Raw genomic sequence first — 11979 nt, 5'->3', positions numbered from 1 at the left:
CTCTGCAGCCTCTTCAGCAGGTCGGTGTGACCTTCAGGATCACTTCCCCTGAGCTGTGTTCAGCGTCACTGAGGACACACCTGCTCCTCAGAGGACGAACCCTGGTCCCAAACACTCCCACAGCTCCCCCTACAGGACAAACTGCACCGTCCAACAGGCTACCGTCTGCTGCTGCTAACACGCTGACAGCTGCTAGCAGGGTAACAGCTGCTAACATTTAAGGCTTACAGGCTAGAGGTAGCAGCTAACAGGCTAACAGCTGCTAACATGTTAACGTGCTAACAGGCTGGCAGCTGCTAACAAGTTACTGTGCTAACAAGATGGCAGCTGCTTAAATGCTTATAGGCTTACAGCTGCTAACATGTCGAAGTGCTAACAGGTTGGCAGCTTCCCAAATTCTTATGGGGTGGCAGCTGCTAATAAGTGAACCAGCTAACAGGCAGGTAGCTGCTAACACGCTAAAAGGCTGACAGCTGCTAACATGCGTATAGGCTGGCAACTGCTAACAAGTTACTGTGCTAACAAGCTGGCAGCTGCTAACATGTTAACATGCTAACAGGCTGAAAGCAGGGGAATCAGTGCCAAGCTGTGGCAAAAAAACTATCTGTATCAATGTCCCACCGCCAACATGCTAACCACTGCTAACAGGCTTGCAGCTGCTAGTACCCATATAGCAGATAACATGCTAACTGCTGTTAACAGGCTAACAGCTGTTGATAGTTAAGGCTGGCAGGCTAGATGTAGCAGCTGACAAATGCTAACACATTAACGTGTGCTAGCAGCAGTGTGACATCAGATCAGCTGATGTTTGAAGTCTATTGTCAGACAGGATGTGAGAGTCAAGCGTCCAGCAGCTGTAATGACATCTCCAGCCTGTAGGGGGCGCTGATAGATACCAAACTGAGATTTATAGACTACTTCAGTTTCCTGTCTCTGAGGTTCAAACTGTTCGTCTGTCCGCCGTTTGCCGCCGTCTGGTTGGTCGCAGCTGTCAGACGGTCCAGTGAATAACGATCAGAGTGATCATCCTGTTTGAGCAGCTTTGTGTGTTCTGAAGATTGACTTCCTGTTGGTCACTTGATCAAGTATAAAATCAACATTAGCATTCATCGGCCCTCACGCTAACTGTTAGGCCTGAAGCTAGCAGCTAGCCGCCACAGGCTAGCCCTACAGTTTAACCCATAATCCCACAGGGCCCAGTGTGCAGGTCTGAGCCTGGTCCATGTACCAATAAAGTTCAGAGACAGCAGCAGGGGGCGCTGCCTCCCTCCCCAGTAGCCGTCAGTAAAGCATCAGTTCCTGGTCTCTGATTGGACGACTTAGGCGGGCTGCAGTGGGATACATCCCACCCCCACCCCCCCCTCATGGCTGACCATGGGGGCTCTGAAGGTCCAACGGTTGGTGTCAGGGTTGTACATCTCCACAGAGCTGAGGTTGGACTGTCCGTCATACCCGCCCACCGCGTACAGACGACCCGACGTCGACACCAGGGACACTCTGCTGCGCCGTGTGTTCATGGCCACCAGGAGGCTCCACTGCCCTGATGCCGTGCTGAAGATCTCAGCCCCGCTCAGGAACCCCGAGCCATCATAGCCCCCTGCCACGTACATGTGACTGCCCAGAGCAGCTGCCCCATGTCGACAACGCTTGTTCATCATAGCTGCTGCAGGGTGCCAGCGGTTGGTATGATGGTTGTAGTACTCCACCTGCAGGACGTGAAAGGAACAGCACTTAACTCACACACAATAACAGTGAATGCGTTGGGTTAAAGGTTCCTCAGATGGTTTTTAAATCATATACAGTTTATTTACACTAGCTCAAAGATTCAACATGTTTATGTTTGAGCCACCGAAGCATCACAGCACGTTTCTGAAGTGAAGCAGACCAACCTCCGGGACTGACTGGACGTGTAGTCAGAGATGACACTGTTAGAAATGATTTCTGACAGGTTCATCTCTGATGATTGTTTCTTTGAAATCAATATCACCTCTTGTCCAGGTCACCCTCACAAAGAGATCGAGACCTCAATGTGTTTTTCTATCGGTTTAAATAAAAGCTAAAAAAAAATACATTTTTTTTGTTATTGAAATCTGTTTGGAGGATTATTTTATCATTAAAAGGTCATTTTGATTCTTACTTTATTAAAAGGTTTCATCAGTAGCCTCTGTCTGATTCATCTACTTTATCACTGTAACAGGTAAACAGGTCAAGTGTAAATCTAAATAAAAGTATAAACATTAAATAAAACAAATGTTGGATAATTTCACAAGTTTTAAAGTTTTATTACATTTTCTTCCTGGAATCCTGCCCCCTGTTGGGATCAGGATGACCCTATTTTTTAGGATCCAAGTGATCCAGATCCTACCGAGAAAACTTGAACAACACAAACTGAGGGTTTGATCCAGATTCAAACTGGGTTTGGGTTACGTGATCTAATCCAAAATCATAATCCTTCTTTCCCTTTTAACGACCCAAAACATGATCCAATCCAATAACCAACACCTGATCAGGTAACATTTAGTTAACTGGTCCTTGGGAAGATGCTACTATTAGCATTGATAGCTTAGCACCACACTGACCGTGTTGAAGATCTGTAAACCGTCATGGCCGCCAGAGACGAAGATCCGTCCGTCAAACATCGTCACCCCAGCAGCACTACGACTCGCACTCATCTCCGTCACCACTGTCCACCTGCAGCACAGACACGCAGCACAGACACAGACACAGCGCAGACACACACGTTACTCCAGCTGATTTTCCTGGCTGACAGGAAGTAAACATGAGTTGGACATGGAGTCCACCTGATGTCCTGAAGTGGTCTGACTGAGCCCTGTGAGGCTCTGAAGCGGGAGCTCACCTGTCCGTCTCTGGAGAGTAGCACTCCACAGAGTTCAGTGATGACTTCCCATCGTAGCCGCCACACACGTAGATGTGTCCGTCAATCACAACCGTCCCCATGGCGCTGAGGAGCACCAGGACAGAGAGCAGGTGTCATCAGGAGTTAACCAGGTGTTTAACCTCTTATGTGTTTCATGGATCAGGTGTGGAGCAGGTGTTTCTGTTTTGGTTACCTGCGCTGGCTGTTCATGCTGGATACGCGTGTCCAGCTGTCCGTCTCAGGGTTGTAAACCTCCACGGTGCTGAGCCGTGATTGGCCGTCATATCCACCAATGGCGTACAGAAGCCCGTTCACCACAGCCACACCCACTCTGCTGCGGGCCGTCCTCATTGGCTGGCAGCGCTCCCAGAAGTTACCGATTGGATCAAACACTTCGACGACGTTTAAGGAGTCACCTGGAAGAGAAGGTCAGACGTCCTGTGATTGGTCAGCTGCTCTCCCACAAACGTCCACCAGCGGGTGCTGACATTAAACTCCTCCTCCTTTCAGCACTGACCTACAGGTGAGCCTACCTGAGCTGTTGAGTCCTCCCACTGCGTAGATGAGGCCTGTGATGGAGGTGCAGCACCTCTGTCTGGTCTTGAAGGAGGGCAGGTGAGGGCGCCGCTCGGGCATCAGGTGGAAATCTTTGGCTTCATCCACCAGGTCTCTGAAACACGCCACAGGTCTTCACTGACCACCTGGACCCCCTCAGGGTTCACCCGCCAAACAGGACTGAACCAAACCATCTTACCTGCACAGAGGGACTCACCTGCACTTATGGCAGCAGCGGACCAGCTCGTCCTGCTGGACTCTGTCAGACAGGAACTGAGGTCGACAGAGAGGGAGCCGGATCTTAGACAGCAGCTCCGGGAGCACCGACTCCCTCCGCTCCCGGTCATGGTGCACCCAGGACAGCACCGCCTCGAACACCTGCACAGGTAGAACACATCAGACGAGGAGCTGCTCCCACACCCTGAGTGTCAGACAGGTGTGTACCTGAGCTGCTCACCTGCTCCTCAGCCCTGATGTTGAGCTCGTCACAGCCCACCAGCTCCAGCAGCTCGTCCGTCCTCAGCCCCAGGAACTCCTCGGACACGCACACCTCCACGAAGTGCTGGTGCAGGAAGCTGTTGGCCGAGTCGTACAGCGTCGTGCACATCATGGTCTCTGCGAACTGACGAACGCCAAGGCAGTTCTTCGGATGTAACCTGTGCGCACACACACACACACACACACACACACACACACACACAGAGCTTAACAGGATGTGATCTGTGTGAGGAGGAGTGTACTGAGCGTGTGCAGTGGCGTGTCACTGACCTCTCCTGCAGGAAGGAGCAGCAGGCGTCTTTAACGTTCTGCAGCTGCAGGAAGCTCGAGCCAATCAGGAGCGACTGAACGTTCTGCTGGTCGATGGCGACGTGGCCGCTGTACGCAAAGTTAATCAGAGCCTCCAGAGCGCTGCACACACACACACACACACACACACACACACACACACACACACACACACACACACACACTGTTACACTGCTGTCACACCACAGAGACACAGCCACAGGTACAGGTGTGTGCGCTCACCTGGGGTCCATGCCCTGCATCAGGATCTCGTCCTGTTTACACTCCACCATATCGTTGGTGAACATGGCGTGAAAGTAGGGGATGGACGCCGCCAGGACGATGCGGTGAGCGCTGAACTTATGATCCCCGACCTGAGGGACAGAGAGAGACAGAGGGGTCACCTGTGCAGCGTGTCACCAGGTGATGTGTGGGTTGGCCCCTCAGGTGAAAGGTCAGAAGGTGTGTTTACGTTCCTGCAGGTGATGATATCACTGTGACAGGTGATGGATGATACTAACCTGCTGTAGGTACACCTACACACACACACACACACACACACACACACACACACACACACACACACACACACACACACACACACACACACTTATCCCTGACTCTGACCTGTCTGCACCTGAAGCTGTTCTCTGGTCACCATGACAACAGGACAGCCAACCAGCAGCCGGCTGCCTGGCTGTCCGGCTCTCAGGTGTTCCAGGTGGGCTCGTGTCACCTCGTTTAGCTTTAAACTGTTGCTTCTAACAGGCATCGACGTCATTCACCTGTTCAAACTGGCAGTGACGTCATTCGCCTCCTTAAATTGGCAGGGACGTCACTCACCTGTCTAAACTGGCTGTAGCCTTGGCTAATGCTAGCATGTTGTTAGCATGTTGTTAGCTTCCCATAGGCTGCTCAGCAGCTAGCAGCTAATTGGAGCCACGAGGAACGTCGCTTTTACCTTGAGCGTGACGTCACAGAGTTTCCCCTGACGCCGGATCTCCTCCATGACGACATAGCCTCGTGCGGGCAGGTCAGTCACTGAGAAATGAACTAAGTCCTCGAGCTCTTCGCAGAGAACGTCTCCCATCGTCAGCAGGAGCGGCGCAGCGGAGCGGTTTGAGCCCTGCGAGCTGCCGTACTCCAGGCTGACGTCAAGCTCAACACGGCTCGGGACGTTTCCGGTGTTAGCCTTCAAAATAAAGGTGTAAAGCAGAAAAGCCAACCTGTTTTTCCACCACCTCGGGACAGAAACGAACGCTTTCAACTCTTCCGGTTTAAATGTCTCCTTCAAAATAAAAGTTTTTAAGAACCTTTACAATATGTATCCTGTAAATGATTCATGATGTGTGGCCTTTATTATCTAAGTCACAAACCTGGAAACACGATGTTTATTCAATTCTTTCTAATTAAGGAACTTAAATAAAAGTTAAGGTTTTGAATAAACTGAAGAGGAATGTCAGATAAACCAGTTATTCTTTACAGAGATAATAAACTTACCTGAAATCTGAGCATGCTCAGTGTGACCTGCAGACTGCTGTGGCACAGATTCAGATCTGCTGACACAGATTTGAAACATCAGATTTATATCATGTCTGCAGAAAGGTGGTTTTATTTTGTTGAGGAATACTGTTTGTTCCCATCAGCTGAGCGGATACAGAAAAGTTTGGCAATTTGATTTATTGATGTTGTTTTCAGTGTACGCTCCCTGCCAATCACAAAGCAGCTTAAGCTAGAAAATAACCACAGAAGAAGAATAAAAATAACAGACTACAAGAAAAACAAAAATAATTTAATCACAAGTGATTGTTTGACACCTGAACACAGCGAGTCATGGTGCCCCCATGTGGAGTGAATCCTTCAGAGGCTCTCAGTTCATACAGTCTGAGGCGACGTCCACACCTGTTAAAGGTTAATGTTCAGTTCACAGACACAGACCAGAAAGTTCCAGAGTGTCACTGAAGGTACCGCCTCAGGCCAGGTTCACCACACCCTCAGCTCCTGTGAGCTCAACGGACCAGACCAGGAACCAAAGAGCTTTGAGGAGCACACACACACACACACACACACACACACACACACACACACACACACACACACACACACACACACACACACACCCACACACACACACACACACACACAGTTCATTCCCAGAGCTGGTCACAGAAGAGTTAGTGACTAGCGGCTAACGTTAGCGGCTAGTGTTTTAGCTGAGGTGATGAAGTCCATATACAGTTAAAACAATCAGCAGGGACCTTAAAACATGACCACAGAGACAAGCTCCTCTAAGCCCCGCCCACAAACACACAAAGAAGGAAAATACAAAAAGACCCTGATAAAACAGAGGTGTGTGTGTGTGTGTGTGTGTGTGTGTGCATGCTATGCTGAAAGATCACTGCTCTCAAAGCGTTCCTGGTCGTAAACCTGCGCTGACACTTTGCGTCCTCCAAACCAGCGCTGATTAAGCGCCGTTATGGCGTGGTTCATCTCGGACGCCTCTGAAAACTCCACAAAGATCTTGACGATGACGTCGGCGTCGTCCTGCTCGCCCTGACGCTCCTGGTAGATGACCACTCGCTTCACTCGGCCAAACTTCCCACACTCCTCGGTGACCTCGCCCTCAAGGTCGTCATCGATGTCATCAGGGCCAACCATGTTCCTCAGCACCATGACCGTGGACTAAGGGGGGCGGAGCCACGGTCCAGGTCAGTCATGAACAGTATGTGAACAGAACCAGACAACAACAACAACAACAACAAGGTGAATAAAACCAGTTAGCACTCCTACAGCTGCCTCCAGAGCTGAACTCTTACTCTGAGGGACCAATCAGCTGTCTGACTGACCTGCTGCGTGCTGATTGGTCGGCTCTGTGACCTCTGTGACCTCTCTTGTATCATATGTTTTTAATCAGTCAATAACAAACAGGGGGCCAACACAGCGGACCCTGAGCAGGACTTGAATCCGTACCTCTTGCTTCTGGAGCAGCCTCCTCATCACCAGGTGGCGCTGCTCGCTGAGCCGCTGCACACCTGCCTCCTGCCGACGCTCCTCCTCCTCCTCTCTCCTCCTCCCTTCAGAGCCAAAGCACACTGCCAATGTCGGGGGTGTGGCCAGCACCGGGGTCACCAGACCCACCTGGGGCAGGCCAGGCTGAGGGGGGGTCACACCTGGAACAGACAGAGAGCAGGAAGAGGAAGGCGGTCAGACGGGAGGCGGGGCCAGCCGCAGGAACCGCTCAGGATGCTGCTCGTCCTCTGGGGGGGGGGGGGGGGGGAATAACCAGACAGGGTAATGATGAGAGTGATCAGTGTGTGCTTCGCTGTGCTGGAAACAGGACTCCCCAGAGCCAATAGGAATGCAAGATTATCTTAAATGGGAGGAGCTAAGACCAGTCCCCTTCACTAGCTGGTCAAAGGGGAGGGGCTAAGAGGTCACTGCTGGCGTGAATCTGGGGGTCAGGAGGAGGGAGGAAAAATACAGAGAGAGAAACAAGAGAACGGATATTAGTGATGCAGAAATACAACAAACTACGCCCCCTACTGGCTGAGACAGGTTCAGGCAGGTGTTCATCCTGCTCACAGACGTGACCTCACAGACAGGAAATGTCTCTTATCTGGTTGGAAACGCGTCGAGAACCCTGAACATCCATACTCTTCCTAACTGACTCAGTGACTCACAGATACTCTGATTCACTGACTCATTGACTCACTGATACTTTGACTCACTGACTCACTGATTCACTGACTGGCTGATACAGTAAAGGCCAGCAGCTCCTCTGATTGGTTAACATGAGCTTGACTAAGGTTTGTGTGGGCGGAGCTAAAGGGATGTTCCTACCTGTGATGACACCTGGAGACTGAGCAGCCATCACAGCCTGAGAGAAAAGAGCTGGTCCAGCCAGAGCTCCGAGTACCGACACCCCAACAGCATCCTGAATGCACCACCAAATAAACACACTGTAAAAAATACACTTTGCTGTAACTCATCACACACTGTAAAAAATACACTCTACTGACTTCAACTCCTAGTTTATCATTAATTAGCAGTTGATTGATCAGGGTCACTTCCTGTTGTGTGCTTATCTGTGATTGGTGGTTGGAGCATTAACAGTTACCTGAGCAGTGATCTTGGCCATGGCGGCGGCAGCAGGGAGACCTCCAGGAGTAGTGGGGTTGAGGAGGGGTACCGGGGGAGTCACAGCCTTCCCCACCCTCAGGTACTGACCCCCCAGGTCAAACAGGTTCATGGAGGTGACGGCATCCTGCGAGGACTGAGGCTTCTCGTACTCTGGAGACAAATGTCACACCACTGTCATCCCACACATCAACCAGACTTGGTAGCGCCTCCTATTGGATATTATATCCACTGTGAGCCCATTCACCTGACCAACACTTAGGTCCAGCTTCTGGTGGCATAATTTTAGCCAGCATTAGCTTTACTGTTATTTAACATAAACTAACTGTTAGCCAGCATTAGCTTTACTGTTATTTAACATAAACTAACTGTTAGCCAGCATTAGCTTTACTGTTATTTAACATTAACTAACTGTTAGCCAGCATTAGCTTTACAGTTATTAAATATATTCACTTACTGTTAGCCAGCATAAGCTTTACTATGAGCCCACTGTTAGCCAGCATTAGCTTTACTATGAGCCCACTGTTAGCCAGCATTAGCTTTACTGTTAGCCAGCATTAGCTTTACTATGAGCCCACTGTTAGCCAGCATTAGCTTTACTGTTAGCCAGCATTAGCTTTACTGTTATTAAATATATTCACTTACTGTTAGCCAGCATAAGCTTTACTATGAGCCCACTGTTAGCCAGCATTAGCTTTACTGTTAGCCAGCATTAGCTTTACTGTTATTAAATATATTCACTTACTGTTAGCCAGCATAAGCTTTACTATGAGCCCACTGTTAGCCAGCATTAGCTTTACTGTTAGCCAGCATTAGCTTTACTGTTATTAAATATATTCACTTACTGTTAGCCAGTATAAGCTTTACTGTTAGCCTATTGTTAGCCAGCATTAGCTTTACTGTTATTAAATAAATTCACTTACTGTTAGCCAGCATAAGCTTTACTATAAGCCTACTGTTAGCCAGCATTAGCTTTACTGTTATTAAACATTAACTAACTTTTAGCCAGCATTAGCTTACTGTTAAAAAAAACCTTAACTTACTGTTAGACAATATGAGCATACTGTTAGCAAACATAAAGTTACTGTTAGCCAGCATCAGCTTTACTGTTAGCCTACTGTTAGGCAGCATTAGCTTTACTGTTATTTAACATTGACTAACTGTTCGCCAGCATTAGCTTACTGTTAAAAACTCTAACTTACTGTTAGCGAACATGAGCTTACTTTTAGCAAACATTAACTCACTGTTTGCCAGCATTAACTTTACTGTTAGCCTCCTGTTAGCAAGCATTTGCTTACTGTTGTTAAACATTAACTAACTATTAGCCAGCATTAGCTTACTGTTAAAAACTTTATCTTACTGTTAGCGAACATTAGCAAACTGTTAGCAAAAATCTCTTAGTGGTGTTACAGTTAGCTTGGTGTTGCTCAGCGTTAGCTCGGTGCGCTCACCGATGAAGCCGTAGCCTTTGTGTCTTCCTGTGGTTGGCTCTCGAGCTAACATACAGGACTTTATTTTCCCAAAGGCCTCGAAAACGCTCCTGATGTCGTCGTCCGAGAGGTCGGGGTGGACTGACGCCACGTAGATCCTGTTATAGGCTCGAGCTTCCTCTGCCAGCTGGTCAATGATTGGCTGAGCCTGGCCGATGTTACTGGGCCTTCCAACCTGCAAGGCGAGACCGAGGGAGGAAATAGACCATACAGAGCATGCCCAGATCGCCCTCGCACAGGAACCCACTGACAGGAAGCCCACCTTGATGTTCCTGCCTCCAAGAACCACCGAGTTCATCTGCTCCAGAGCCAGCTGGGCCGCCTCCGGCATCTCGTACTCCACGAAGGCAAAACCCTGCAAACAAAGACAGGCGATGAGGGGGAACTGAGGAGACAGATGGACTCAGAGGAGGACAGGTGGACTCAGAGGAGGACAGGTGGACTCAGAGGAGACAGGTGGACTCAGAGGAGGATAGGTGGAGTGGACTCACCTTGTGTTTCATGGTGACAGAGTCCCAGGACATGTCGATGCTCTTGATTGGTCCAAAGGGGGTGAAGGCCTGTCTGATGGTGTCCTCTCCCAGCTCGTAGTAGATGGAGCCCACGTAGACCCGACACATGATGGCCAGAGCTCTCTGACGCTGAGCTGCTACCTGAACACACACACACAGGACACTGACACCTCCACCTGCCTCCAACAGGTGACCCTGACACAGGGCTCAGGTCAGTGACACAAAGCAGGGGTCAAAGGTCAACCACCTGAGTCAGAGGACGCTACTCACCGACTGCAGCGGAGACAGAGCCTCACCCAGACCCATGGACAGGGACGCCATCTGTCACACACACACACACAGGTGAGGTGAGATTTGTGTTACCTGCAGACTGGTGAGGTGTGTGTGTGTGTGTGTGTGTGTGTGTGTGTGTGTGTGTTACCTGCAGGCTGCTGATCTGCTGTTGCTGAGCGAGCGTCTGTTTGATGAGGACGCTCTTGATGCTCTGCTCCATGGCGTATTTCTTGGCCTGCAGACAGGAAGTAGAGAGCGGTCACAGCTCACACACACACACACCTGAATACACATGCTGTGTGTGTGGTAGTGTGTGTGTGTGTGTGTGTGTGTGTGTGTGTGTGTGTGTGTGTGTGTGTGTGTGTGTTACCTTCTGCAGCGCCTCCTGCTGGCTGGGGTTGAGTGGGGGCAGGCCCAGCTTGGTGGTGATGCTCTGACCGTTCTCCATGATGAGAGCTGGCCCTCCCTGATGACATCATCAACAGGTGAATCAAACAAACATGTCCTGCAGGGACACCTGTTCTCTCCTTCCTCTCCTTTTTCCCTCCCTCATCTCCCCATCCCTTTTTTTATCTCCTCTTTTCCTCTCCATCTTTCCTCCTTCATCTTCTTACTCTTCCTCATCTCTTTATTCCTCCTTCTCATCTCCTCTTTTCATCTCCTTGTTCCCTTCCTTCATCTCCTCATCTCCTCCATTCATCTCCTCATTGTCTCTTTTCATCTCCTTTATTTCTCCATCTTTTCATGTATAACTGAAGTATTTGTTTCTTTTCATTGACAGGTTGGATGTTGCTATGACTTCTTTGAACTGGTTAATGATCTGATCTGTGATTGGTCAGTTCTGTCTTTAAGCTGAGGTTAAACTGATCTCATTGGTGATCTCTCTGACCTGTTCCTCGGTCAATGAGACGATTTTCCTTTTTTTATTCAACCCCCTCTTCAAACTGATTCATTAGTTTCAGTTTGTCAGGTGGGAACTAGCAGCTCTGAGTTACTGTAAACAGGAAACAGAGAGGGATGACGTCATACGCTTACCGTGGAGACCGTCACCGCCATCAGCTGCTCCCCGCAGGTGAACCCGGACCCCTCTGCTCCCTGAGGTTCGGATGTTTGGATCCTGGACCGCCTCGGAGGTTCCTCCCTCTCCTCCTCCTCCTCCTCCTCCTTCTTCTTCTTCGACTCGTTTTTGCTTCTTCTTCTTCTGCTTCTTTTACCGCGCACGGAATCAATCACTCTGGCTCAGCAGCGCCGCCCCATGCAGCGGAGACCGCGCTCGGACTTTTTTTTTTTTTTTAATGACTTATTTGAAACATAACAACGACACAAATCTTATAGAGTAAACCACACC

At 49.5% G+C, this 11979-nt stretch overlaps 2 protein-coding genes across 3 annotated transcripts; both read right to left on the bottom strand.

The window, feature by feature from the left end:
- Window positions 1-145: 145 nt before the first annotated feature.
- klhl18 (kelch-like family member 18) lies at window positions 146-5393 on the bottom strand. 2 transcript variants are annotated; one of them, XM_074687857.1, is made up of 10 exons: window positions 5181-5393; window positions 4463-4593; window positions 4202-4342; window positions 3891-4089; window positions 3651-3811; window positions 3412-3548; window positions 3072-3294; window positions 2858-2962; window positions 2580-2691; window positions 146-1706 (listed from the first exon to the last, which is right to left on the bottom strand). In XM_074687857.1, exons 1-10 carry the CDS (start codon window positions 5307-5309, stop codon window positions 1320-1322), a joined length of 1725 nt encoding a protein of 574 aa, XP_074543958.1. In that variant the 5' UTR covers window positions 5310-5393; the 3' UTR covers window positions 146-1319. The 2 variants fall into 2 exon arrangements, with proteins under 2 accessions (XP_074543958.1, XP_074543959.1); XM_074687858.1 differs by lacking the exon at window positions 5181-5393 and adding an exon at window positions 5063-5141.
- A 512-nt stretch (window positions 5394-5905) lies between these two features.
- puf60a (poly-U binding splicing factor a) lies at window positions 5906-11831 on the bottom strand. Its single transcript, XM_074687862.1, has 11 exons — window positions 11667-11831; window positions 11002-11097; window positions 10780-10866; window positions 10629-10679; window positions 10338-10499; window positions 10109-10201; window positions 9808-10021; window positions 8337-8509; window positions 8060-8153; window positions 7190-7389; window positions 5906-6901 (listed from the first exon to the last, which is right to left on the bottom strand). Exons 1-11 carry the CDS (start codon window positions 11685-11687, stop codon window positions 6602-6604), a joined length of 1491 nt encoding a protein of 496 aa, XP_074543963.1. The 5' UTR covers window positions 11688-11831; the 3' UTR covers window positions 5906-6601.
- Between the last annotated feature and the right edge of the window lie 148 nt (window positions 11832-11979).

The sequence above is a fragment of the Halichoeres trimaculatus genome, unplaced genomic scaffold (assembly GCF_033239565.1).
Source record: "Halichoeres trimaculatus isolate MK-OKI-2021-1 unplaced genomic scaffold, fHalTri1.1 fHalTri1_scaffold_15, whole genome shotgun sequence".
NCBI classification, from domain to species: domain Eukaryota; kingdom Metazoa; phylum Chordata; class Actinopteri; order Labriformes; family Labridae; genus Halichoeres; species Halichoeres trimaculatus.
Note: the sequence above shows the minus strand (reverse complement) of the source record. Positions and strands in the feature narration are given on the sequence as shown.

What these genes read in the sequence shown, in the direction of transcription:
- klhl18 (XM_074687857.1), bottom strand. Translation starts at nt 5,309, where the DNA reads ATGGGAGACGTTCTCTGCGAAGAGCTCGAGGACTTAGTTCATTTCTCA. An exon ending in ATGCAGGGCATGGACCCCAG is followed by an intron (nt 4,343 to 4,462) that starts GTGAGCGCACAC and finishes GTGTGTGTGCAG; the next exon opens with CGCTCTGGAGGCTCTGATTA. An exon ending in AGCATGAACAGCCAGCGCAG is followed by an intron (nt 2,963 to 3,071) that starts GTAACCAAAACA and finishes GGTGCTCCTCAG; the next exon opens with CGCCATGGGGACGGTTGTGA.
- puf60a (XM_074687862.1), bottom strand. Translation starts at nt 11,687, where the DNA reads ATGGCGGTGACGGTCTCCACG. An exon ending in AGCAGGAGGCGCTGCAGAAG is followed by an intron (nt 10,867 to 11,001) that starts GTAACACACACA and finishes TCCTGTCTGCAG; the next exon opens with GCCAAGAAATACGCCATGGA. An exon ending in GGCTGCTCCAGAAGCAAGAG is followed by an intron (nt 6,902 to 7,189) that starts GTACGGATTCAA and finishes CGCCCCCCTTAG; the next exon opens with TCCACGGTCATGGTGCTGAG.